This window comes from Trichomycterus rosablanca, chromosome 15 (genome assembly GCF_030014385.1).
Source record: "Trichomycterus rosablanca isolate fTriRos1 chromosome 15, fTriRos1.hap1, whole genome shotgun sequence".
Classification (NCBI taxonomy): domain Eukaryota; kingdom Metazoa; phylum Chordata; class Actinopteri; order Siluriformes; family Trichomycteridae; genus Trichomycterus; species Trichomycterus rosablanca.
This window is the reverse complement of record NC_086002.1, coordinates 11,742,493-11,768,787: the sequence shown is the minus strand read 5'-3', so window position 1 is coordinate 11,768,787 and position 26,295 is coordinate 11,742,493. Positions and strand designations below refer to the sequence as shown.

At 40.0% G+C, this 26,295-nt stretch overlaps 1 protein-coding gene across 1 annotated transcript; it reads right to left on the bottom strand.

Moving 5' to 3' along the window:
• Positions 1 to 10,765: 10,765 nt before the first annotated feature.
• On the bottom strand, positions 10,766 to 24,323 carry fgf8b (fibroblast growth factor 8b). Its single transcript, XM_063009811.1, has 5 exons — positions 24,292 to 24,323; positions 22,852 to 22,888; positions 16,468 to 16,654; positions 12,391 to 12,497; positions 10,766 to 11,035 (listed from the first exon to the last, which is right to left on the bottom strand). Exons 1-5 carry the CDS (start codon positions 24,321 to 24,323, stop codon positions 10,766 to 10,768), a joined length of 633 nt encoding a protein of 210 aa, XP_062865881.1.
• Positions 24,324 to 26,295: the final 1,972 nt, after the last annotated feature.

The following is a 26,295-nucleotide window of genomic DNA, read 5'->3' as shown; positions in this document are numbered from 1 at the left end:
CTTTGTATTTCACCACTGCTTGTCCCGGTGCCTGTGCCAGACAGTCCAAGTAGCTGTTGCAGCAATGAGCAGGTGAATTCCCATACAACCTTTTCTAGTTGGCTTTTGTATTACAAATTCAATTCTAAAAACTGGGACGGCAATAATTTGCAAATTCTTTTTGACCTGTGTTTAATTTAAAACAGAACATGTGCGTAACATTTATAGGGCGGCACGGTGGCTTAGTGGGTAGCACTGTCGCCTCACAGCAAGAAGGTCCTGGGTTCGATCCCCAGGTGAGGCGGTCCGGGTCCTTTCTGTGCGGAGTTTGCATGTTCTCCCCGTGTCCGCGTGGGTTTCCTCCGGGTGCTCCGGTTTCCTCCCACAGTCCAAAAACATGCCACCAGGCTAATTGGAAACACTGAATTGTCCTATAGATACCTAGCCGCTAGATGCACAAACCAGTGCATTGTAGTGCCGGTCCCAAGCCCGGATAAAATAGGGAGGGTTGTGTCAGGAAGGGCATCCGGCGTAAAAATTGTGCCAAATCGATGCGCGGATCGTGATCCCCCGAGAGCCGACCCCGCAACCGAACGGGACAAAGGCAAGGAGAAGAAGAAGAAGATGTGCGTAACATTTACGCTCATTACAAATTTAAAAGATGCAACACATTCCAAAAAGTTGAAGGACATGGTTACCACTCTGTTACATCACTTTTATATTAATGAAATCCTCTAATTGTTTAGTATCTAAGGAGAGCTATTGTTGTAGTTTTGAAACTTCAGCTACAACAGTTGCCACTTGGCAGAACTCCAGTGGCCTTCACAGAGTTTGGAATTTTTGGAATAAATTGGAAAGTTTATTAACTGAATGGCCAGAAATGAGTCATTAGAGATATTAAAGCATGGGCGGCTCGTTCCTGAGGGCGATCGGGCGACGCACCACCAAAGGGCGAAAGGGAAGAAATTTTTCTATCACATTCAACTATCTATTTCTATCATGTCTTGCCTCTGAATATCGTAGTCCAATCAGCGTCGAGTTGTGTTCCGTACAGTACCGCCCCTTTTGGTCTGATTTTAGTCTGATTGAAAATCGCCCGGATTGCTCTCATAGACTCTCATGTTAAGGCACTTTTTTTTCCGAACTGTAGGCACTGCAATACAATCTGTATGGGTTCCGGGAGGGCTCGCACTTACGTGCTTGCGTCACACGTAACCTGGTGTAGCGATAATTGGAGCAGCTAGTGATCTCGTCAACATGACTACCATCACCTCAGTTCGGAGCAACTCCATCGTGTCATTAAGGGAAATGCCATTCAGTCATCGTAGTAATCAGGATAAATTAGCAACTATAGAATTAGGGTATCTACAAAGGGGGGAATCATATAAGTTACAAGTAAGTTACAAGTAAGTAATGTAATTTTTAAATTGTGAATTGTGATTGCACTTATTGTATCTCCCCAATTGTTTAATTGTACTTCTTTATTCATTGCACATCAGCCCCGATGCCAATCTTTATTCTGGATCTGCTGCACCTAAAATAAAATGCTATCTGATGAAGACTGAATTAAATCGTTAGTGTGAAGGCTTTACTTCATTTTATGATTAATGGTAAAGCTGGTCTCTCTCCATGTTCAGAGTTATTTGTGAGGGCAAACTGACAGATGACTTAAGATGTTAATTATTTAAGCTTTAATTTACCCATCGAACGGGTCACCTTGACCATCATCGCAACAATTGCCCCCTCGAGAGATTTGGCAGGAGCCGCCACAGTATTAAAGACACACCCAATGGCCCTTTACAACAAGCATTCGGGTGTAAAGAAGTAATACATTGTTATTGTTATTCTTCTCATTATTATTACTAAATTTTATCAAGCGTTTGCTACATATGTGTTTTAAATGAATCTACAAATACCTTGCAATATTTCTCTTTGCAGCTAGGCTATGCACGTATGTTAGTATAATTTATAGAGAAAATTTCTGCTGTTACATTTTATAGTTTGGAACAACACTTGTCAGAATAATGCAAACTTGTACAGTATTCAAAAGCCAACAAGACTTGTTCTCACTGCTGAGATGGTTAATGCATGGTCAGAGGAACCAGGAATGCAGTCCTAGGTCCAAAACTTTCATGTTCGAGGGACCGTTTTGTCCATGAAAAGGCAAAACCCTGCTGTAAATCATTATCCCCGCAGTGTTGACAAGCGTGCTAGCATCCGAGCATTTTTTACACATCATTATATCGTTCCAGGAACACAGCAACTTCTGGCTCAGTCTTCATCTGTGTGCATTCCCTCTGCACAAAGGTGGTACGCTCTAGCTCCCAGCCACCGCGCTTTCCAGAAAGAACCAGTTCCCATCATCCAGGGGAGATTCCTGGCTCGAGTGGAATTTTTTACATGTAAACGTGCGGATCGAGGTTTAGGAGCAAACGACTACCTAGAGAGCGGCTCTTCAAGGTCCTCCAGCTTGAGTCCGGCACGTATTTGGAGCCAGGAGCTTTCTCCTGTTACACTGTAGGGACAAGAAGCCTGGAGTCGTATTACAGAAAGTTGCATTTTAATTCTACTCAAAATTTTTAACAATTTGTAACCTTGTATGTATAAAAAGTTGGGACAGAGGCACGTTTACATCACCTTTCCAATTAATTACACCTTTTTTATTTTTATTTTTTTGAATTTTCTAAATTCAAGTATAAGTATAAAATCCTCTATACTGATTCGACCCTTCACCGCTGACTGAGGACGTCTCTCAACTGACATACGCCCCCTCCGGCACATACAGTCAGTACAGACTGCATTTTTCACTTGCGCGACTCAAGTTCATACACTGTCGGGCACTGTGTACGGAGGGCCACACCCCCATCAGCATTATTCCTCAGCCCTGTGCAGGCGCCATCAGTCAGCCAGCAGGGGCCGCAGTCGCACCAGTTATGAGGATCTATGATCCGACTTTTTTACACCTATGAACAACAGCCAATCGTTGTTCATGCCGCCCAGCCCAGTCGGAAGGCAGAGCTGAGATTCGATACAATGTAATCGAAACCCCAACTCTGGTGTGCTAGCGTACTTTTTTACCGCTGCGCCACCTGAGCGCCTCAATTACACCTTTAAATTGTTTGGGAAACATACGTCTGTCCCAACTTTTTTGATTTTTTTGGTGTTACAGGCATCAAATTATGGAGTACAATGAAGTTGGAGATTTTTGTACTTTGAGAGAGTAAACAAACCACACATTTAATTATTACTGCATTTTGCAAAACGTCGCAAATCTTCTGGAAATCAGATTTGTCTGTTGATTTGCTTTTTACTCACTGTTTGTTTATATATTGTTTATGCATTTTCTCCACTTTTTCTCCCCTTTAGCATGTCCAATTGCCCGACTGCGTCACGCTTCCTCTCCACCAATGCCGATCCCTGCTCTGATCGAGGAGAATGAGTCCCACGCCCCCTCCGACACATGGGCAGCAGCCGTATGCATTTTGTCACCTACACTTTGACGAGTGCAGTGCAGATCAGCACTGTGTACGAAGAGACACACCCTGACAGCACTCTTTTCCCGTTTCTGTGTAGGTGCCATCAATCAGCCAGGAGAGGTCGTAATTGCATTAGTTATGAGAGACCCCATCCGGCTTAATCCCACCCATATCTGAACAACAGGCCAATCGTTGTTCATGTGGCCGCTCAGCACAGCCGACAAGCAGAGCTGAGATTCGATACGATGTATTCGAGATCCCAGCTCTGGTGTTCAGTGTGTGTTTTACCGCTGCGCCACCTGAACGGCCGTAAAACAGTATGTTGAAGTACTCTTCGGGTTCTGGTTGCTAGTCTGTGATAAATAAATTAGAAATGATAAATAAATTAGGTATTGTAATGATGTTGATGATAGCTAGTCAACCTGTCGTGTACCTGTCACTTGTGTTTGTGTTTACAACATGCAAATCGTCAGTGATAGGCATGTATACGTGTCAAGTCTGAGATTCACTGGGTGGACCCTACTGTTTATTTCTCAAAGGATTGGATAAGGCTTTTCTCTCTCTCTCTCAAATTCAAATTCAAATTCAAAAAGTGCTTTATTAGCATGACAAATATTCACATTTGTATTGCCAAAGCGCATTTACAAACTAGATAATAAATGAAAAAAAAAATAATAATAATAATAATTGCATACGTAAACATTCATATTAATTTAAAGGATGTTCAATAACCTTAGTAATTAGCCTTAAAAAATTAACGTAAACAAATTAGAACAAGTATATAAAGTGTGTATATGTATGTGTGGAAAAAGTATTTGTAAGTGTGTGTGTGTGTGTGCGCGTGTGCGTGCATTTGATGGTGTGTGTGTATGGTGTGTGTATGATGGTGTGTGTGTGCGAGTATGTGTGAGTGTGTATGGGATACAGTATAAGGTCACTCACTGTCCCTCACCTGGTGGCAGGTGTGTAAGTAGAGAGCTGCGAGTGTGCAGCTCGCTCTGTGCTCCCCCAGTAGGTAGGGCAGCTTGTCAGGGTTTGAGAGAGAATTAAAATTGGGGATAATTTTGTTGATTTTGGTAAAAAATTGTTTTCGAATTTGTGTGTATTTTGTACATTCAGTGAGGAAGTGCAGCTCTGTCTCTATTTGGTTTGAAGAGCAGTGTTGACACACTCTCTCCTCTCTGGGCATCCAGGACTGTCTGTGTCGTCCCGTCTCGATGGTCAGGCTGTGTTCGCTGAGTCTGTACCTTGTCAAGCTGTTTCTGAGTTTTGGATCAGTTATAGTGCTGAGATAATCTGCCACACTATACTGTCTATTTAGAGCCAAATAACATTGTAGTTTACTTTGGAGTTTAGTTTGTGTTTCCCAATAGGCCAAATAGTTTATCTTTAATTCATGTGTAATTTGATCAGTTCTGATTAGGTTCTGGTCTTGAGTCTTAATAGTGTTAGTCTGTGTTAGTGGTGTGTTAGTATGTGTTAATGGTGTGTTAATGCAGTGACTCAGGACCAGTTGGATGAGGGGACTGGTATCTTTGCTCAGCTCTTGGTATTGCAGAGCTTTGTAATGATACGAGTGTGATATCTCTCTCTCTCTCTCTCTCGCTCTCTCTCTCTCTCTCTCTCTCTCTCTCCCTCTCTCTCTCTCTCTCACTCACACACACACACTCTTACAATCTTGTTTTTTTATATTTGTCAAAGCCCAGAGCCAAGTTTGGCTGATCCCACCATGCTGTCTTATCAGAAAAACATTCACTCAAATGAAAGATGTGGACAGTCCAAGAAAAAAAGGGGTTACATGCGGTTTGGTCAGCGAAGGAGTTAGGGTTAGGGTTTAATCATGAATCCAATTTAATAGAGCCAATAAAACATTTTAACATGATTTATATATTTTACAACCCCAAATCAGAAAAAGTTGGGACAGCATGGAAAATGCAAATAATAAAAAACACTAAGTTTCTTACATTTACTTTGACTTTTATTTGATTGCAGACAGGATGAACCTGAGATATTTCATGTTTTATCTGCTCAACTTTATTTCACTTATAAATAAACATCCATTCCTGCATTTCAGGCCTGCAACACATTCTAAAAAAAGTTGGGACAGTAAAGCATTTACCACTTTGTAATGTTGCCATTCCTTTTCACCACACTGGAAAAGATGCTTAAAGGCAGCATATGTTGCTCTAAGATCTCAATGTACATTTCTGCATTAATGCTGCCATCACAGAAGTGTAAATGACCTTTGCCAAGGGCACTGACACAACCCCATACCATGACAGACCCTGGCTTTTGGACTTGTTGCTGATAATGGTGTCCATTTTTTCCAAAAAAGACCTGGAATGCTGATTCATCTGACCACAATACACGTTTCCACTGTGTGATGGTCCATCCTAGATGCGTCCGAGCCCAGAGAAGTCAACGCTGCTTCTGGACATGGTTAACATAAGGCTTCTTTTTTTGCACAGTAAAGTTTTAAGTGGCATTTGTGCATGTAACTCTGTATTGTAGTGCTTGACACAAGTTTGCCAAAGTAACCCCTCACCCATGGGGTTATATCAGCTATTGTTGAGTGGCGGTTCTTGATGCAGTGCCGTCTGAGGGAGAGAAGATCACGGGCGTTCAGCTTAAGCTTGCGCTCTTGGCCTTTACGCACTGAAATTCCTCCTGATTCCTTGAATGGTTTAATGATATTATGCACTGTAGAGGGAGAAATATGCAAATCCCTTCTAATGTTTCTTTGAGGTACATTGTTTTTAAACATTTCAATAATTTTCTCACGCATTTGTGGATAAACTGGAGATCCGCTGATCATCTGTGCTCATCAAAGACTCAGCCTTTTCTGGATGCTGCTTTTGTACCAAATCATGATTACAATCACCTGTTTGAAATCACATCATTATTTAGTTTTTACACCTCATTACTAGCCCTAAATTGCTCCCTCTGGATGTTTATTAACAAAATGTATTAAAAAATTAAGTTGAGCAGACAAAACATGAAATATCTTGGGTCCATGTTAGTATGGACTAGGCTTATTGCATGTACTGTATGTGTCTTGCTATTGCGTCCCAGATGATAACTTATCAAACTGTAATTTAGGGATTTTAACTTGTAACTCCCTTATTCATTATGATTTGCATTTCTTAATCAAGGGTACACTGCATTGGTATATTAGTCAGAAAGAATACCATGGTTAGCATCCCCTCACCTCTGTTGGTTTTTGATGAGCATGTAAAGAGGTTCCAGTTTCAGAGCTGCTTGATAAATCTGAAGTCGTGGGAAAAAGGAAAAAACAAATAGGCAGTAGGGTGAAGGGGTCCATGATGTGATTTTCATCCAGTCTCTTTTTTCTCTTGTTCTGTCCCTCCCTGTCCCGAGGCCCCAGCGGTCATGCTCAGCTGCCTCGCCAGAGACTCTCGTTCTTTTGCCCCTTTTCATCACCTCTTTGCCTCTTCTCAGTCATTCCCCCTGTCTTTCACAGCCTTTTGCCACAACTTACCCCTGAATTTTTTTTTCTCATTGCCTGTTTCCCTCCCTTATGCAACGGTACTTCGCCGTTTCCCGCGATGGCTGACCCCTTCTTGTGTCATTATTCGGGCCCGGCCATTGTATAACATGTTTCTTTTTTCTTCAGCCAACAAAGGGGGCATTTGATCAGAGGGTTACGGTGCGGGGTTCGCAGAAATGCAACTACGTGGTGGTAACCTTTGTTCAGGGCCCGTAATGCTGTGTTGACCTCATCGCTTCCAAAGCGAAAGGCCCGGAGCTATTCAAAGGCCAGTCTCACTTGCTGAGCACATTCAATCAGGCCTGGCCGGTCACACATATTCGTTTCGTTCCTGGTTAACTGGGGCTGTTTTTAAAAACCTGAGCTGAGCTTGCCAGGGTAAAAAAATAGTTGAATAAAATTGGTTGAATAGTATTGAGTGTGTCCCCTGTGACCATTGCCGGTCCTAATTTGCCTGAGCAGAGCTTTTCCCCTTTAACCTGTACATGTTGTCTTATTAATAAAGGTGCCCACACACATACAGAATTGTCGAAAAGATGCTTTGGGACACAACATTTGTCTCAAGTAATATTCTAAGAGGTGACATTTACTTCTAACTACTTTATACAACACTGCCTTTTTTGGTGCAGTGACTTGGCAAATACACAGATCAACCATAACATTAAAACCACCTTGTTTCTACACTAACAGTCCATTTTATCAGTTCCACTTACCATATAGAAGCACTTTGTAGTTTTACAATTACTGACTGTAGTCCATCTGTTTCTTTACTTTTTTTTTGCCTGCTTTCATGCTGTTCTTCAATGGTCAGGACTCTCCCAGGACCACTACAGAGTAGGTATTATTTGGGTGGTGGATCATTCTCAGCACTGCAGTGACACTGACATGGTGGTGGTGTGTTAGTGTGTGTTTTTAAACACCTCACTGTCCCTGCTGGACTGAGAATAGTCCACCAACCAAAAATATCCAGCCAACAGAGCTCCGTGGGCAGTGTCCTGTGACCACTGATGAAGGTCTAGAAGATGACCAACTCAAACAGCAGCAATAGATGAGCGATCGTCTCTGACTTTACATCTACAAGGTGGACCAACTAGGTATGAGTGCCTAATAGAGTGGACAGTGAGTGGACACGGTATTTAAAAACTCCATCAGCGCTGCTGTGTCTGATCCACTCATACCAGCACAACACACACTAACACATTACCACCATGTCAGTGTCACTGCAGTGCTGAGAATGATCCACCACCTAAATAATACCTGCTCTGTGGTGGTCCTGACCATTGAAGAACAGCATGAAAGGGGGCTAACAAAGCATGCAGAGAAACAGATGGACTACAGTCAGTAATTGTAGAACTACAAAGTGCTTCTATATGGTAAGTGGAGCTGATAAATTGGACAGTGAGTGTAGAAACAAGGAGGTGGTTTTAATGTTACAATTGGTGTATATAGCCCCTCCAAAATAAAATATAAAAAACGTTAGTGAAAAAAAATACAGATTGTAATTATAAAGGCTAGGCTAGTCCAGTTCAGGTGTATGATCCCTGTTTTTAAAATGTTACAAAATTGTATTCAGTAGTGTTAAATAACTTCAAATAAAATAAGGCATCTGCATTCATCAACTAGCACTGAGTGGTGAAATGATTCTATTAATAATTAAATTTTTTAAACAATTTTTAAAGCTATAAAACAAATACCAATACATTCAATAGGTTACCATGGATGTAAAAATGTATTTTGTATGCATTTTAATAAAAACAATTGTATTCCCATTTTAAATCTCATTTACAGTCGTTTTTAACCCTCATGTGTCATCATCCCAACTTATACTTTATTATTAAATTAATCCTTAGAGCTCTTTCTTATTTTTTAGTCTATTACACACATTTAATCATGTGACGTTCACTACAGATGAAAACAAACAGTACAATAAGAGAAATGCAATACACATTCTACAATAAATATTTCATCCCTTATTTTAAAATCCTCTGATAAAAATATATAGATTCAAATAGAAAATACAGTTCAGACAAATCTATTTTGTAGAGTTATGAATACATCCGTATGTAAGCACCAGACAGGATTGTATCTTATTAGTGTGACTGTTTAAAGTATCCCTGAACCAAAAAAGACTGATCAAAGATTCACACACTGCATAACGGGCAAATTTATATCTGAAAGGAGAAAACTGAATCAAAAAAACATGGTATTGTGATATTTAAATGATTTGAACATGACTAAGCCTCCTGAACCTCAATAGCTGGTTAGTTAGCCGGATGCTAACTGTGTGCAAACTGTTTGCTGTATGCTAATCATGGTATGAATGGCAAAATGTCATATTTATGTGTTATAGTGGTCAAAATGTGACTACTATAACATAAAAACAACATAATAATTAAGACTTTAATAATAAAATCGCGGTATGTGTGTTCATGACCAAAACAAACTGTTTATTAGTAGTTAGCTAGTCACCTGCTAGCACTCACCCACCTGCCAAATATCATGCTACTTATCAGCTGTTAAGTGGGATTTTAATGTGAATTATTTAAAATTATGATTATTATGGGGGATTTTGAATTGTTTGGCTACTACTGCTGACTATAGTAATGCAGATCAGTACTGAAATTCCAAATGTTGTTAGCAATGGTGACTAGCCAGTAGTTACCCAGCCTACAACTAAGCACTAGAACTTGCAAAAATTAAGCATAAAACACAGAGAAAAAGGCGAGAACAAAGCGAGCCTCCCGACAAAATAAGGCCTATCACTCATGTAAACAGAGAGACGTGCACCGGCTAGCGAGAAATTACTGAAGTACTAGTGTTGATACACTTCTTATGGGAATTTTTTCCCCCTTTTTCTCCCACTTTAGCGCATCCAATTTCTGCCCGTCAATCATCCTCTCACTAATGCTATTGATTGGGGAGGACGAGGCTGCTCCACGCCCCCTCCGACACGTGCACAGCAATCAAACATCTCATCACCTACACTTGACGAGTGCAGTGCAGTACAGCGCTGTGTACGGAGAGCCACACCCTCTACCGCACTCGTTTCCCATCTCCGTGCAGGTGCGAGTTCCCATCCGGCTTAACCCCGCCCCTATCTGAACAACAGGCCAATCATTGTTCATGTGGCCGCTTAGCCTCAGCCGGCAGGCAGAGCCGAGATTCGATACGATGTATTCGAGATCTCGGCTCTGGTGAACAGCGTGTGCTTTACTGCTGCGCCACGTGAGTGGCACCTTATGGGAATTTTAAACAATCTGACTGGATATTTGGTTTTCCAGATTTTGTCCGTTAAATCTGAAATCTGTTAGATGGAGGTTCCACTGTAATTCAATATTTGATAGATTTGATATCGCCACTCATCTTTACCTGTGATAAATGCTAGAGAACATAGCCATTAGCAGCTTAATTCAAAATCTGCTATACTGTATTAGGGGAGGGCACTGAAAAATATTCATATTGTTTACAAGAGTAAGTTTATGGGTACTTTAAATCAAAGTAGCTGCCATGTGTGAGTGTATTTGATGTGAACAGACTATTATTTTTCCAGAGATAAACTGTGATAATCAGTGGCATCCACTTATCAATTCAACATAGCAGTGTTTTGATTTCTGAACATGTTTTTGTTTCTTATTTACGAAATTTCATGGTCTTTTTCATAGTCAATCTTGTCAAAAACATCTAAAAAGTTCACATAAAGTACAGTTGGATTCTGATAGCAAACCATTCTGATTGTACATGCTATTGCAGAAGATGTCTTATTTATTAGTAATATGGTTTATATGTTAATATGTGGGTATCCTCAGTTAACAGCAGATCTGTGGCTGTGTTTAGTTCTCTTGTTGACCTGAAGAATTTCAAAGGGCTTGTGCTCAGTGATAAGGTGTCCCTGTGGCACGCGCTTCATGAAATGAGCCTCTCTCTGGTGCTGCTGGGTGCGGGTGGCCTTCTTCGGCCGTCCCTTCCGCGTAAACGCCATGTACCAGCCTTTGTACTTGGCGTTCTGTAGCGCTGTGTAGTTGTTCTCCAGGACGATTTCGGTGAATATGCAGTCCCTGCCATGACCCTTCCTCTGTAGTGGGATATATTCCGGGGTTAGAAAAATAGAAATCTGTTATTCCACTATGCTAATGCAAATTGTTAATACGTTATGTGATTTTAAAATAAGAACAATCTTAAACAAGAAACCTAGCAAAAAAACTTGAGACTAATTTATCTGATTATTTAGATGCCCAAATTGGGTTTCATCCTGGAACCTGGTCAGCCAGAAGATACAACACAGCATATTGTTGTGGGCCTACCAGCTTTAAGGTAAAGAGTGGGTTTCGGACCTTGTGCATGCAGTTAAATTTGTAAATATGAAGCATCAGATTGACAAGTGTACTGAACCTACTGGACCTGTACTAATATGTGAATAGAAAAACAGGAGTTTAATTTGTGGACTAAGCTTTTAGTTGATCAGTCAGTCTATGAGCTGTGGGTTATGACAAGGACGGAATATACAGTATATATACAGTATATATATATATGGGGGGGGGGGGGGTATTTTAAGCATATCTAAATATTGGTCCTCAATATTGGACAACCTAACCCCCCACCCCCAATTTTTTTCCCTATTCTAGTCGTATCCAATTACCCTGATTGCGTTATGCTTCACCTCTACAGATACAACCCTCCACTGCTGACACGTGTGCAGTACCGACTGCATCTTTTCACCTGCTCGAGGTGAGTTCATATGTGGATCAGCCTTGTGCACATACAGCCACACCCTGATCAGCATTATTCCTCAACTCTGCACAGGCGCCATCAATCAGCCAGCAGAGGGCGCAATTGCACCAGTTGCTCATCCCACCCTGAACAACAGCCAATCGTCGTTCATGTAGCCTCCCAGCCCAGCCGGATGGCAGAGCTGAGATTCGATACAATGTATTCGAAATCCCAGCTCTGGTGTGCTAGTGTGTTTTACCACTGCGTCACCTGAGCGGCTTGTTTCCATTTTTTATTCGCAGCATTAATATGTAGGTAAAACATTTATTTAATATGTGAAAATATACAGAAATTTCAGAAATTGAATTGTGGCTAGGTTTACTCCTTGTTTTCATTTTAGGAGCAAGTTGGTGCCAATTATTTGAGTTAAATTTGCTAGCCAGTCAGCTACGTCACTGAAAGGTGGACAAGGTGTGCAGCTTGGGTTCGTCTGAAGAATAGTCTAATCATGTAAAAACAGCAACATATTTTATTGGTTTTGCTTTATGGTTGTGGGTAATGTAATAACTACGTTTTTATTAAAACATAGTTTAAATGAAAAAATCTCATTACTCAGTTAATTAAAATTTTATATATGTTATTAAACAGATTGAATGTTAAGGACAAAATACAGACAAAAGCACACAGCAGTAATTATAATAAAAAAGGGATTTGCCTCACCCGTCCAATCAGCTTTCCTTTCTTGTTCATGCATATATAGAAGCCTGACTTCTCTCCACGGATGCGGATCCGACTCCCAAATGTGTCCGTCTCCACAATTAGTTGTGCTGGGAATGTCAGATACACAGATTAACAAAGTATTTCTAAAATATCTGGACAAATACTAGATAGATTAGATAGATAGACAGACAAACAGACAGATACTTTATTAATCTTGAAGGAAATTAAGGAAACTTGACACATTTTAATAATATTGTAATTGTTAAGCATGGGCCAGACTAAGACACTTGCTATATAACAAATACAACCCCAAATCAGAAAAAGTTGTGACAGTATGGTTCCTTACATTTACTTTGACTTTTATTTGATTGCAGAAAGTTTGAACCCAAGATATTTTATGTTTTAACTGCTCAACTTCATTTCATTTATTAATACACATCCATGCATTTCCAAAAAAAGCTGGGATGGGGGCAATTTAGGGCTAGTAATGAGGTGAAAAAACTAAATAATGATGTGATTCCAAACAGGTGATGTCAACAGGTGATTGTAATCATGGTTTGGGGCAAAAGCAGCATCCAGGAAAGTCTTTGATAAGCAAAGTTGATCAGAGGATCTCCAGTTTGTCAACAAATACATGAGAAAATGATTGAAATGTTTAAAAACAATGTACCTCAAAGAAAGATTGGAATGGATTTGTATATTTCTCCCTCTACAGTGCATAATATCATTAAACCATTCAGTGAATCAGGAGGAATTTTAGTGCATAAAGGCCAAGGGTGTAAGCTTAAGCTGAACACATGTGATCTTTGATACCTCAGACAGCACTGCATCAAGAACCGCCACTTAACAATAGCTGATATAACCACATGGGTGAGGGATTACTTCGGCAAACCTTTGTCAAGCACTACAATGCAGAGTTACATGCACAAATGGTGCAAAAAAAAAGCCTTATGTTAACCATGTCCAGAAGCGGCGTCGACGTCTCTGGGCTTGGAGGCATCTAGGATGGACCATCACACAGTGGAAACGTGTATTGTGGTCAGATGAATCAGCATTCCAGGTCTTTTTTGGAAAAAAATTGACGCCGTGTGCTCCAGACCAAAGACGAAAAGGACCATCCAGACTGTTATCAGCAACAAGTCCAAAAGCCAGGGTCTGTCATGGTATGGGGTTGTGTCAGTGCCCTTGGTAAAGGTCATTCACACTTATGTGATGGCAGCATTAATGCAGAAAAGTACATTGAGATCTTAGAGCAACATATGCTGCCTTCAAGACGTCGTCTTTACCAGGGATGTCCATGCATTTTTCAACAAGACAATGCAAAACCACATGCTGCACACATTACAAAGGTATGGCTGTGGAAGAAGAGGGTACGGGTACTGGACTGGCCTGCCTGCCGTCCTGATCTGTCCCCAATAGAGAATGTGTGGAGAATTTTGAAACGTAAAATGCGACAACGACGACCCCTTACTGTTGCACATCTTAAGACGTGTTTGCAGGAAGAATGGGACAAAATAAAAGCTGAAACACTAAATCACTTGGTATCCTCTGTGCCAAAACGTGTTTTAAGTGTGGTGAGAAGGAATAGCAACATTAGCAGTGGTAAATGCTTTACTGTCCCAACTTTTTTTAGAATGTGTTGCAGGCCTGAAATGCAGGAATGGATGTTTATTAATACATGAAATGAAGTTGAGCAGATAAAACATGAAATATCTCAGGTTCATCCTGTCTGCAATCAAATAAACGTCAAAGTAAATGTAAGAAACTCTGTGTTTTTATTACATTATTTATTTATCTTATCTATCCTAACCGGGGGTGCTGATAATTCTAAATCTGTCTGTATAATGTGGCAAGGTTTAAAACAAAAGCTTTTTCTAAAACAATATACAGTCCATCCAAGTATAATATGTCTTATATTGTTTCTCCTGAAGAAACACAGAGAGCTGAAATAATGACATAATTTCTTTAAAAGCTGACACATACCAGTGCATAGATGTTGTACAGGGTTGTAAAGTCATAATATTACTAATACAAGACTACGAAAGGCGGCAAAGTGGTCTGATGGTGCTCATTGGAAAGATGGCAAGACCCACCAGAAAACCCTGGTGACAGGAACTCGTTTCCACAGAGCTTAGTCTTAACTGTCTGTTTTGGTTGGAGACAAAGCTGATCCTAAAACAGGTGCTTTGGAGAAGCTATAAAACTCTTGTTCGAATAAAAACTTCCCAGACTTTTTTATCATTAAAATAACGGAAGAAACCATTTCAATAAGCCATTTCAGAGAAAGTACTCTGGTTATTTTGGTCTGAGAGAATTCTTCGTGATTAGTATTACAGCATACGTACATGCTGAGAAGCTAATGCTAATATACGTAATTCTCGATTAATTGTCCATTTGCTTATGTATGTTACAGTCCACACTTCAAAGGTACAAAGCTTTGTCTCAAGGCTAGAAAATTGGACGTCATCTCTTCATCTTACACATTTTCTCTGAGCGAAGGAGGCTGAGAATAATGTTAGCTAAGAAGGTAAAGAGGTAAGATGAGTAACTGATGTATTTTCCAGACTGAGCGGGATTTTCCCAAGATTCCCCACATTCAGAACAATGTAGGCTAGATGACATTCAACTATGCAGGCGAGTCTAGAGCCCATTTCTAATATGGGTGAAGTAAAGGTACATCTGAGTAGTTCTATCATTTTATTTAAGTCATTTTTATAATTATCCATTATATCCAGCCTCTAGCCTTATATATGGTGGCTACGTAACTAACAGGCTACTGATTGTATTGGCTAAGCTGCCAAAAGTATGTGGACATCTGATGACTGCAACTATAATAGACTTTTCTTTTAAATCCAAAATAAATCCAAACCAAATTTGTTTATGTGTGTTTTTGGACCATGTTTGTACACAGATGTACATCGATCAGCCATAACATTAAAACCACCTCCTTGTTTCTACACTCACTGTCCATTTTATCAGCTCCACTTACCATATAGAAGCACTTTGTAGTTCTACAATTACAGAATGTAGTCCATCTGTTTCTCTGCATACTTTGTTAGCCCCCTTTCATGCTGTTCTTCAACGGTCAGGACTCTCCCAGGACCACTACAGAGTAGGTATAATTTGGGTGGTGGATCATTCTCAGCACTGCAGTGACACTGACATGATGGTGGTGTGTTAGTGTGTGGTGTGCTGGTATGAGTGAATAAGACACAGCAGCGCTGATGGAGTTTTTAAACACCTCACTGTCACTGCTGGACTGAGAATAGCCCACCAACCAAAAATATCCAGCCAACAGCACCCCATGGGCAGTGTCCTGTGACCACTGATGAAGGTCTAGAAGATGACCATCTAAAACAGCAGCAATAGATGAGCGATCGTCTCTGACTTTACATCTACAAGGTGGACCAACTAGGTAGGCGTGTATAAGAGAGTGGACAGTGAGTGGACACGGTATTTAAAAGCTCCAGCAGCGCTGACCATTGAAGAACAGGTTGAAAGCAGGCTAAAAAATTATGTAGAGAAATAGATGGACTACAGTCAGTACTTGTAGAACTACAAAGTGCTTCCATATGGTAAGTGGAGCTGATACAATGGACAGTGAGTGTAGAAACAAGGAGGTGGTTTTAATTTTATGGCTGATTGGTGTATATTTTTTATAATGCATGTGTCTGAAAGACCTTAATCATTAGCAGAAGTGTCTATATACTTTTACCAAATACAAAGTAGTTAGACACCGGACCATGAGCTTGTTGGACATCCAATTTAAAAAAAACAAATGGTATTAAAATAGAGTGACCTCTATGTGATGCCCAAAAAATATATGTACTATACTGGGGTGCCCCAGTACTTTTGTTGAAATAGTGTATCAACAGTAATATGGTAAATTTTTATCCCTAATCTAGTTGTATTCAATCACCCTGATCGCATTACGCTTCCCCTCTACCGATACTACCCTGACACACGCCCCCTCCGACATGTGTGCAGTACCGACTGCATCTTTCCCTGCAATGGACTGCAATTGCCCTGCAATGGACTGGTTGCATTAAAAAAAATAAATGTAAATTTGACATTTACCATGGACGTCTCCGTCATCTCCGTTAGCCACCACTCTTTTATTGCTCAGCACCTGAACGTGTCTCCCGCTGGTCCGGCTGTACAGCTGGTAGGTGCGTGTTAACCTGCGACTCGTGCGGTCTGACAGTCGGCTGTGCTCCGTCACATGATGCCTGAAGTTTGGCACTGACACTGAGTGTACTGCTGACTGCCAGAGAAAAAAATTTGGATATTAAATGCACTGAAATGGGAAGAAGAATCAGAAATCAAAATGGTGTGTATACTTTACAAAGCATAATTGCTTTAATAAATTGTGTATTACAACTACTAGCACATCTGTATTTAGTACAATCTACATTGTACACAACAGCACATTTATTGTCTTTTTCTGTAATGATTAATGGGATTGAAGAATCCAGAGACTCTTCCAGGCTCCTGGATAATTCCTGGTGGACTCAACTGCACCATACAGATTCTCTGCTGCTTTTATTATTTTGCTGGAGGAGACAGTTTTTAATCTTCTTGCAATTTATGGAGTCCATAATGTCATATTTTCTAACAAGGCTATAAGGACCATTAAAGGAAAACATAACCCTTGTGTTCTATTGACACTGACTTTACTGACTTGTACTTTGGGGTCCCAGAGATCCCAGTGTTGTGTGGGCAAAATAATATTAGTATTAGTATTAAGTTTAAAATTACTCACTCACTCACTTACTTAACCGCTTATCCAAATGGGGGAGGGGGGGGTATGGGGTGGAGCCTATCCCAGCTTTTCAATGGGCGCAAGGCAACAAGGGTAACACCCTGGACGGGGTGCCAGTCCATCGCAGGGCAGACACACACACACCCATTCACCTATATGGCAATTCAGTGTCTCCAATTAACCTGACTGCATGTTGTACTCTCAACACCAAAAAGAACTAAAAACATATAAGAATTTATTGCCTTGAATCCTGTATTCTAGTCAGGGTATATGAGACACCACACAGAAGTGTAGTATAAAAATACTGTTTATTTGTCAAATTAAAAAAGGTCATTAAGTATCAAGCTGATTGAAAAAGGTAATGAATATTTTGTGAGCTGTTGAAGAGACTCTGGGGTCTCAGGGACCCCAAACAGAACATATGAGTTGGGCCTGTACTGTAATGAATGAAGGCGTAGGACCCAAAGATGCGGAGCAAAAAATGATATTTATTAACAATAAATATATATATACAGATGAACAAAGGAAAGGAGTTAAACAAAAACAATTCGGGAAATCCCGAACGACGCCTTTCTCGTCACTGGCAACTGAAAAGGAAACACAAAAACAGAAAATAGAAAAGCAGCCAACGCGAGGCGCGAACCCGGGTCGCTCACTCGCGGCAATTATAATCACCCCGCTACGCTACGGCGTTGCTGAGGTTACACACTCGCCTTCTGAATATGAGGCTGAAATGAGAGAACGGATCTCAGTAAATAATCCGTAGAAAGGGGCAAAACTTGTAAAGATAATTGTGAGGGGAATAATGGATCGGTTGTGTCACCAGTTTAAAAGACTGGGAAGAAACCGATGACTGAGTTTGGAAAAAGGGTTCAGGCGAGTGGATTCGAACCGGGGATTCACGCATGGAGGAGCGGCGACTTACCGCTCAACCAAACAGCAGTGAATAACCCTGACAAAAGTTCACGCCTTTAAAGGACTGCGGAAGGTGGCAATTAGCCTGATGCTAACCCGCTGCTAGCTTTGCAAGCGGGGACCATATGTGGCAACGCCAAAACAACCACAGCTCGAGGGCTGTAAGGAATCGCACCAGCTCTCCCTATTAAATGAAACAAAGACCCTAAGTTACCTCAGTCTTACGACTTACACACCCAACCGCGCTACCAGGCGCCTGGGGATACCAAACTAGCCCTGCAAAAGGAATGGCTGCAGCAGTGCAGCCAGTCGAAAACAAAGAACAAAGGTGCGACGCCTGCAGACTGGCGACGCCCCCTTAAGTAGGAAGCTGACAGCTGCAGGTCGTTGCCCTAATCAGCTGGCCTCCTATTTGAGGCCACGCTGCTCTTTGTTCTGTAACGCCTGCAACGCTGTGAATTGGTGGTACGTTCGCCAGACGTTGCAGGCACCCTAACATGTACATTCTGTTTTAAACCAAATCAATCTTGTTTCATTTTAAGTATTTCTTTGTTGATTAATGACTACAGAAAATTTTCTAAGTGTAATTATACCCCGGTAAAACCCCAAGTCTCTAAACAATATAATATACCTAAAAAAACAAGTCCTAATTCATTTAAGCTTTTGCATTTGCATGGCTAATAACTTTAATGTCTGCAGTTTACCTACCCAGGTAGAAATACACTTGTCAGGGCTTTTATTAAAAATAGTATGAGGTTATAATGGTCTACATTGTTTTCAAAACTTCACTTATTCTTACTTATTTTTAAAGCAGGAGTCCTTTAGGTCCTTCCCATTTTCATGCAAACTCCACACAGAAAGGACCTTCTTGCTGTGAGGCGACAGTGTGACCCACTGAGCCACACTGCTTACCCTCTAATTAATTTAAGCTTTTGCATAGCTAATAACTTTAATGTCTGGAGTTTACCTACCAAGGTAATCATACGGTAGTTAGGGATTTTATTTAAAAAAAGTTTAGTATGAGGTTATAATGGTCTATATTGTTTTTAAGACTTCACTTATTCTTACTTATTCTTAAAGCATGAGTCATTTAGGTCCTTCCCATTCTCATAGTCACTATGATATAGTGTATGGCATACATGCCAGGCAATACATTACACAATAGATATTTAAGCTCTTTGTGACTGAAGCTCCTGCCAACCATCTTTCGATGTTGCATGATTTTTTTTCTCTCACCATGTCTCTCACAAACCATTATTTGTTTGTTTATTAAGATTTTAACATCATGTTTTACACTTTGGTTACATTCATGACAGGAATGGTAGTTACTCATTCCACAAGATTCATCTGTTCACAAGTTTTAACATCAAACACAGTCATGGACAATTTTGTATCTATTTGTAACCTTTTTTTTTTATAACAATTTTGTATTAAACTAGTAATCAAAAGGTTGCTGGTTCAAGCCCCCCCTCTGCCAGGTTGCAAACTGTTGGGCCCTTGAGCAAGGCCCTTAACCCTTAATTGCTTAGACTGTATACTGTCACGGTACTGTAAGTCGCTTTAGATAAAAGCGTCCGCTAAATGCCGAAAATGTAAATGTATTTCCAATTCACCTCACTTGCATGTTTTTGGACTGTGTGAGGAAACCGGAGCTCCCGGAGGAAACCCACATAGACACGGGGAGAACATGCAAACTCCACACAGAAAGGACCAGGACCGCCCCACCTGGGAATCAAGCCCAGGACCTTCCTCTCTCACCACTGTATTTAGTTAGCTAGACCATATATACAGCATGTCAGTGTATGTGTCTGCATTTAGACGGACTGAATGCAGGGTCGTTGTGCTACAGAAGCAAATACCAAATCAGTATTAGGTCACAGCAAATGAGCACAAGCCGTTACTGATTCAGTCAAACACCAATTTGCCTTGTTTGATGAATTGACATAATAAAAAAAAAAAAGCCTATTACAAAACTATTACACAATGATGGCTTTTTGTCACATTTGAAACGAGTTCAGGAGCAAGTCAAGATTGAGTCAAGACCAAGTCTATTTAGTTTAAATAAAGGAAAAGCTAAATCAATAATAATTGTTTAAAAAGATGGGCAGCACGGTGGCTTCACAGCAAGAAGGTCCTGTGTTCAATCCCCAGGTGTGGCAATCCGGGTCCTTTCTGTGCTGAGTTTGCATGTTCTCCCCGTGTCTGTGTGGGTTTTCTCCGGGAGCTCCGGTTTCCTCCCACAGTCCAAAAACATGCAGTCAGGTTAATTGAAGACACTGAATTGCCCCGGGGAATAGCCCCGTCCAGGGTGTTACTGTGTGCCATGTACCCATTGAAAAGCTGGGATAGGCTCCAGCACACCCCCCGCGATCCTAATTGGATAAGCGGTTAAGAAAGTGAGAGTAATAAAAATTATTCACGATATATTTAGGTATAAAAAGCCAAATTATTAGTGGTTGAGTCACTCTCATTGAGAGAAGGAAAATTAGGCTGTTAATAAATGTTTGGATTTTTTCACCTCTCAATTATAAAAACGAAGAGTTAACAAAACCAAGTTATGCACTTACAAAAAATTCTATGCTGCATTTACAGACTAAAACAATAACATTGTGTAGCATTTGAATTTTTTTCCATCCTCAATTTATACAAATAGCCAGTATCATTAACTGTTGTGAATTGAACAAACCAATGCTAAAACACAGCTGATCAGCCATAACATTAAAACCTGTAGTCCATCTATTTCTCTACATACCTTTTTAGCCTGCTTTCACCCTGTTCTTCAATGGTCAGGACCCCCACAGGACCACCACAGAGCAGGTATTATTTAGGTGGTGGATCATTCTCATCACTGCAGTGACACAGCAGCGCTGCTGGAGTTTTTAAATACCGTGTCCACTCACTGTCCACTCGATTAGTCAGAGACGATCGCTCATCTATTGCTGCTGTTTGAGTTGGTCATCTTCTAGACCTTCATCTGTGGTCACAGGACGCTGCCCATGGGGCGCTGTTGGTTGGATGTTTTTGGTTGGTGGACTATTCTCAGTCCAGCAGTGACACTGAGGTGTTTAAAAACTCCATCAGCGCTGCTGTGTCTTATCCACTCTTACCATCACAACACACTAACACTAACCCAACCCAAATAATACCTACTCTGTAGTGGTCCTGGAAGAGTCCTGACCGTTGAAGAACAGCATAAAAGGGGTCTAACAAAGCATGCAGAGAAATGGATGGACTACAGTCAGTAATTGTAGAACTACAAAGTGCTTCTATATGGTAAGTGAAGCTGATAAAATGGACAGTGAGTGTAGAAACAAGGAGGTGGTTTTAATGTTATGGCTGATTTTTAAAAATCTTTTAGTTGGCAAAACATGAGCTTGTCTTGAACAAAATTGAACCAATATTAGGAAAATGAGGAGGAAACCAGTGTCTGAAACCAAGACAAGATCAAACAAAACCACTTACAAGTCTAAGACAGCGACAAACAATATGTCAAATACTGTGACAACAAAAAAAAAACCATTCAATTCTAACTGCAGTTAAATTCTTTTAGTAATAATTTAAAACATATGACTATTAATTAATAGTAAATAAATAGTACATTGCCTTAAAAGGCATTTATTTACAAGCTTTTTTCTAACATATATGTATTCATCACTTTCTTGTATTTGTCTAAATTTGACTAGGAAATGTAACTTCCGAATTAGGAACTCATTTTCATAGTAAAGGCAGAAAAACAAGTAAACTACAGATGCATTGTTGACTTTATTTTAAAGTGGTCTGATACACTTTGACTGTAAGGAGTCTGTACCATGCTAATAGACCTTACATAGAGATGAGGTGTTTATCCTTGTGTGGTTTGTTTGTTTTATTAGGATTTCAACGTCATGTTTTACCCTCTTTGGCTACATCCATGACAGAAACGGTAGTTACTCATTACACAAGGTTCATCAGATCACAAGTTTAATGTCAAACACAGTCATGGACAATTTTGTATCTTCAATTCACCTCACTTGCATGTCTTTGGACTGTGGGAGGAAACCGGAGCTCCCGGAGAAAACCCACACAGACACAGGGAGAACATGCAAACTCCACATAGAAAGGACCCCCACCTGGGGATCAAACCCTGGATGTTCTTGCTGTGAGGTGACAGTGCTACCCACATAGCCACCGTGCCGCCCTCCTTGTGTGGTAATACACAGCTGACAAATAAAACTGACTGAATAAAAAATACTGCTAAATAAAACACCTTATATCTGTTTGTTAATTGAGGGATTTTCTTTTTGATAAAGCACTTAAATATATACCTGATTACTCTTTTATGGCAGTGATTGCATGATCAAACAGAGCAAATCATAGCATATCATTTCCTTTAACTATTCTTGACACACTACATGGTACAGCATGGTATTAGCACGCTCTGGGACAGACGACGTGCCTCAAATGGGCCGTTTTAAACACGACTGATCTTTCACCTCTATCTCTCCATGCACCGTTTCACTAAACCATCTCTTTTCATTTCAGCTATTCGTCCTACCCACATGGTATTGCCATTACCTTTAGGGCAGGGGAGACATGGGCTTTTTCAAGATGTTTGACATTTTGCCAAAGGTGATAATGTAGGCAAAGGTTAGAATGCATTCTGGGAGTCACACAACCTCATCAAATCCATGCACACAAATATAAGCTGTTACATATTCTCTCAAATGCATTTGCACATTTAGTAGTGCAAGCTCTTATACAGGCTACAGTTACATGCAGGGAGGTCAAACATGGCATACGCTTACCTGTGTGTAAAAGAACAGGGTCATGAAATGAAGCAACCTGGAAAATGAGAGAAATTGCAAATCAGCTTAGTATAAAAAATAGAACATGCCATCTTACAGAAGCTGTGTTTAGGGGTACATTCTAAAGAGCTTTATTGAATAATTTATTTTTATTCTAATATTATATGTTTTAAATAAATTTGGCAGAATCTGCAGGGTCAAAATAATACATACATGACATTAAATGACTCTGACAAAATACTAACTATAAATTAGGGGGGATTGCCATTTTAACCAAATTAATTATTTAGGTGGCTGTACATATTTTTTGACCTACATATATATAAAAAATAGATTTTTATATATTTAATACTTTTTATATATATATATATATATATTTTTTTCTTTTTAATATTTATATTTTTTACATTTTAAATACACTTGGCTTATGTGGCTTTTATTTAATTAATTAATTTATTATTTATTTATTTAATTTATTTAATTATTTATTTTATTTATTAAAAAAGTCCAATCCCAATTTTTTTTTACAAATTTCAGTAAATTTATTTTAAAATGTTTAACATTATTGTACAATCCCTCCCCTTGTCAACATATTTTCAGTGCATCAAAATTAAATGAATTGTAGAAATTTTGTCTCCCAAAGTCCAAGCATTTGCCAACAAATGGTCATTAAAGCATATATAAAGTTTTATATGCAGTCAGCAGTGGGGTAGCATTCACAGCAAGAAGGGCCCGGGTTTGATTCCCCGGCCAAGCGGCCAGGGTCCTTTCCGTGTGGAGTCTGTTTGTTCTCCCTGTATCCGCATGGGTTTCCTCCGGGTGTTCCGGGTTCCTCCAACATTCAAAAGTCAATCAATGCAGTCAGGTTAACTGGAGCTACTAGAAATTGTCCTAGTGTATGTGTGTGTGTGTGCCTTTTGATGATGGACTGGCAACCTGTTCAGGATGTTTCATGTGTCTCGCCCAATGAACCTGGCTCACCTTCAACCCTGACCAAGATAAAGCGATGGTAAAACAAACAATGAATGAATAGATATAATAGCATGGACAGTTTAATAGTTAAAAATAATCATATTTTGCAAATAAATGAAAAGAAATCTAATTCTGGGACGTTTTTAATAAAATAAAAATGAAATTTGCAGGGTATTGGGTTATCGGGTTATTTACAAACTGTAAATGTATACAAATTCTGTTTTAATTTATATAGTTTAAACAGATATTTTAAAACCTTTTTATTATAATTCATAAGAAAATACTCAGCATTCCTGATGTGCATTCTGAATGTGAATCTCCCCAGATTGTAGAGAAACCTTGTGTACAACGACCAACACCTAAATGTAGAATAAACCCTAAACATGGACTTGAGTAACTAATTGATTTTTGCTCATAATTTCAGTTCCACAGTAAGGTAGGAATAATCACAGACCAGGAGATACTTACAGATAACCCCATTTAGAAGATTTCAGCTTCATTTTGAAGTCCTTTAATAGAAATAAATCCTTTATGAGTCCATCAGAAATAGTTGCTGGTCCTGATCAGAAGGCTTTTTAGTGCAAATCCAGATGACCTGACACCTTAGGATATGAGTCTACTGAAAGATTCATTCCATGAATGCGTAATTCCTTTGTAAAACTGGATCAAGCAAAATAATGAATGCAAACTGTGCGTATTACAGAGCCTTTGTAATTAGTCTTCACATTTACATTAGATAGAAATTGAACTTCTGCAAAAAAAGAAGAGTATCCGCTATCCGGGCGCGTCTCTGAAGAGCGCACTGTGATTTAGACATGTCTAAGTGTTCTTGATTACGCATAGCAGCCTATAATAAGGACCACAAGCATAAGAAGAGTCAAAAACACTCCAATTAAAAAGATACCGGCTTGAAAAATGTTGCAGAATGAATAGATGCGCCAGAAAGTGCGCTGGAACGCGGACTGCGCTTTTCACGTGTTGATCTCTGAGTAAAGTGCGGCTGCGCTCTCAGGAGTTGCGCTCCCGGACCAACCTCCCATCAGCGCTTAAATTCCGACACACACACACACACACACACACACACACACACACATTTATCTACAGGAGGAGGTTAGATACTCCTGGTTAAGGTTAAACCTCTGCGCAGATCAGCCAAGTACCTCCAAACAATTTCTTTAGGATGCCAACTCCATCTACATGTCCAAGTTTTAGATGGGATGTCTAATAAATAATGTCATGGATGTCATGATCAGGTTCACATATATTTTCAGCCATATAGTTTTGTCCATGAAGCAGTAATGCATGACCCAAAGCACAGCATTAGAAGAATCTGGTGGCCTTCATGTCTCTAGACATCAGTAAGTTTTCTTAACAGATCGATGATCATCAGAGATCCTGACATTTGCATGATAAATGCAGTGCATCCTGGTCCAGCAACTTGATTCATCTTGTTTATTTTAAACAGATGTTATTTTGCAGCAGATATTTTCATTTAAAACAGGACTGACTGATTTTATAGTATGATGAGAGATGCCTGGATTGTTGGATCTGTATCATTTTTAATCTAATGTATTTTTAATTCGCTGCATTGATGTTCATGTTCACACATGTAGCACTGCCTCTGGAGTGTCAATTTAGCTAGAATTGCTTAAACTACAGAATCTGGCAGTCCTGTATATAGTTTAGCAAATGCAAAAAACACTACTTGCCCAAACACAGATTGAAAACTGTAAAGTATGGTGGAGAAGTAAATAATAGTTTTAATGGTTCGTAGTGGCCTGTTATTTGCAGTAAAGTGAAAGTTTAATGCCACAGCATACATTGTTATTCTTTTTTTTGCCCCACTTTTTTCCCCAATTTTCTCCCCTAATCTAGTCGTGTCCAATTACCCTGATTGCATCGTCCATACTGATTCGACCCTTTACCGCTGACTGAGGATGCCTCTCAACTGACATATGCCCCCTCCGGCATGTACAGTTAGAACAGACTGCATTTTTCACCTGCACGAGTCGAGTTCATACACCGACGGGCACTGTGTACGGAGGGCCACACCCCCATCAGCATTATTCCTCAGCCCTGTGCAGACGCCATCAGTCAGCCAATCAGGGGCCACAGTTGCACCAGTTATGAGAACCTATGATCCGACTTTTTACCCCTAACCTTATGAACAACAGCCAATCGTTGTTCATGCAGCCGCCCAGCCCAGTCGGAAGGCAGACCTGAGATTCGATACGATGTATTCGAAACCCCAACTCTGGCGTACTTTACCGCTGCGCCACCTGAGCGGCCATACATTGTTATTCTTGAACATTAAACTCAAGAAGATCTGTCCTGATTTAGTGTGGAACCTAAATAGTCTGCACTAAATAGCCACATGAGTAAATGCTATTACAGTGGTACCTTGTAACTCAACGTCCCCTGAACTCAAAATCTTTAAAACTCAACGCCATTTGTTGAGAAATATGTACCCTT

Bases quoted from the DNA above. Each gene is read 5' to 3' on its own strand.
- fgf8b (XM_063009811.1), bottom strand. From the start codon at position 24,323: ATGAAGCTGAAATCTTCTAAATGGGGTTATCT. The intron at 16,655-22,851 runs GTAAGCGTATGC...TTTCTCTGGCAG, and splicing joins CCCTGTTCTTTTACACACAG to TCAGCAGTACACTCAGTGTC. The intron at 12,498-16,467 runs GTAAATGTCAAA...TGACATTCCCAG, and splicing joins AGATGACGGAGACGTCCATG to CACAACTAATTGTGGAGACG.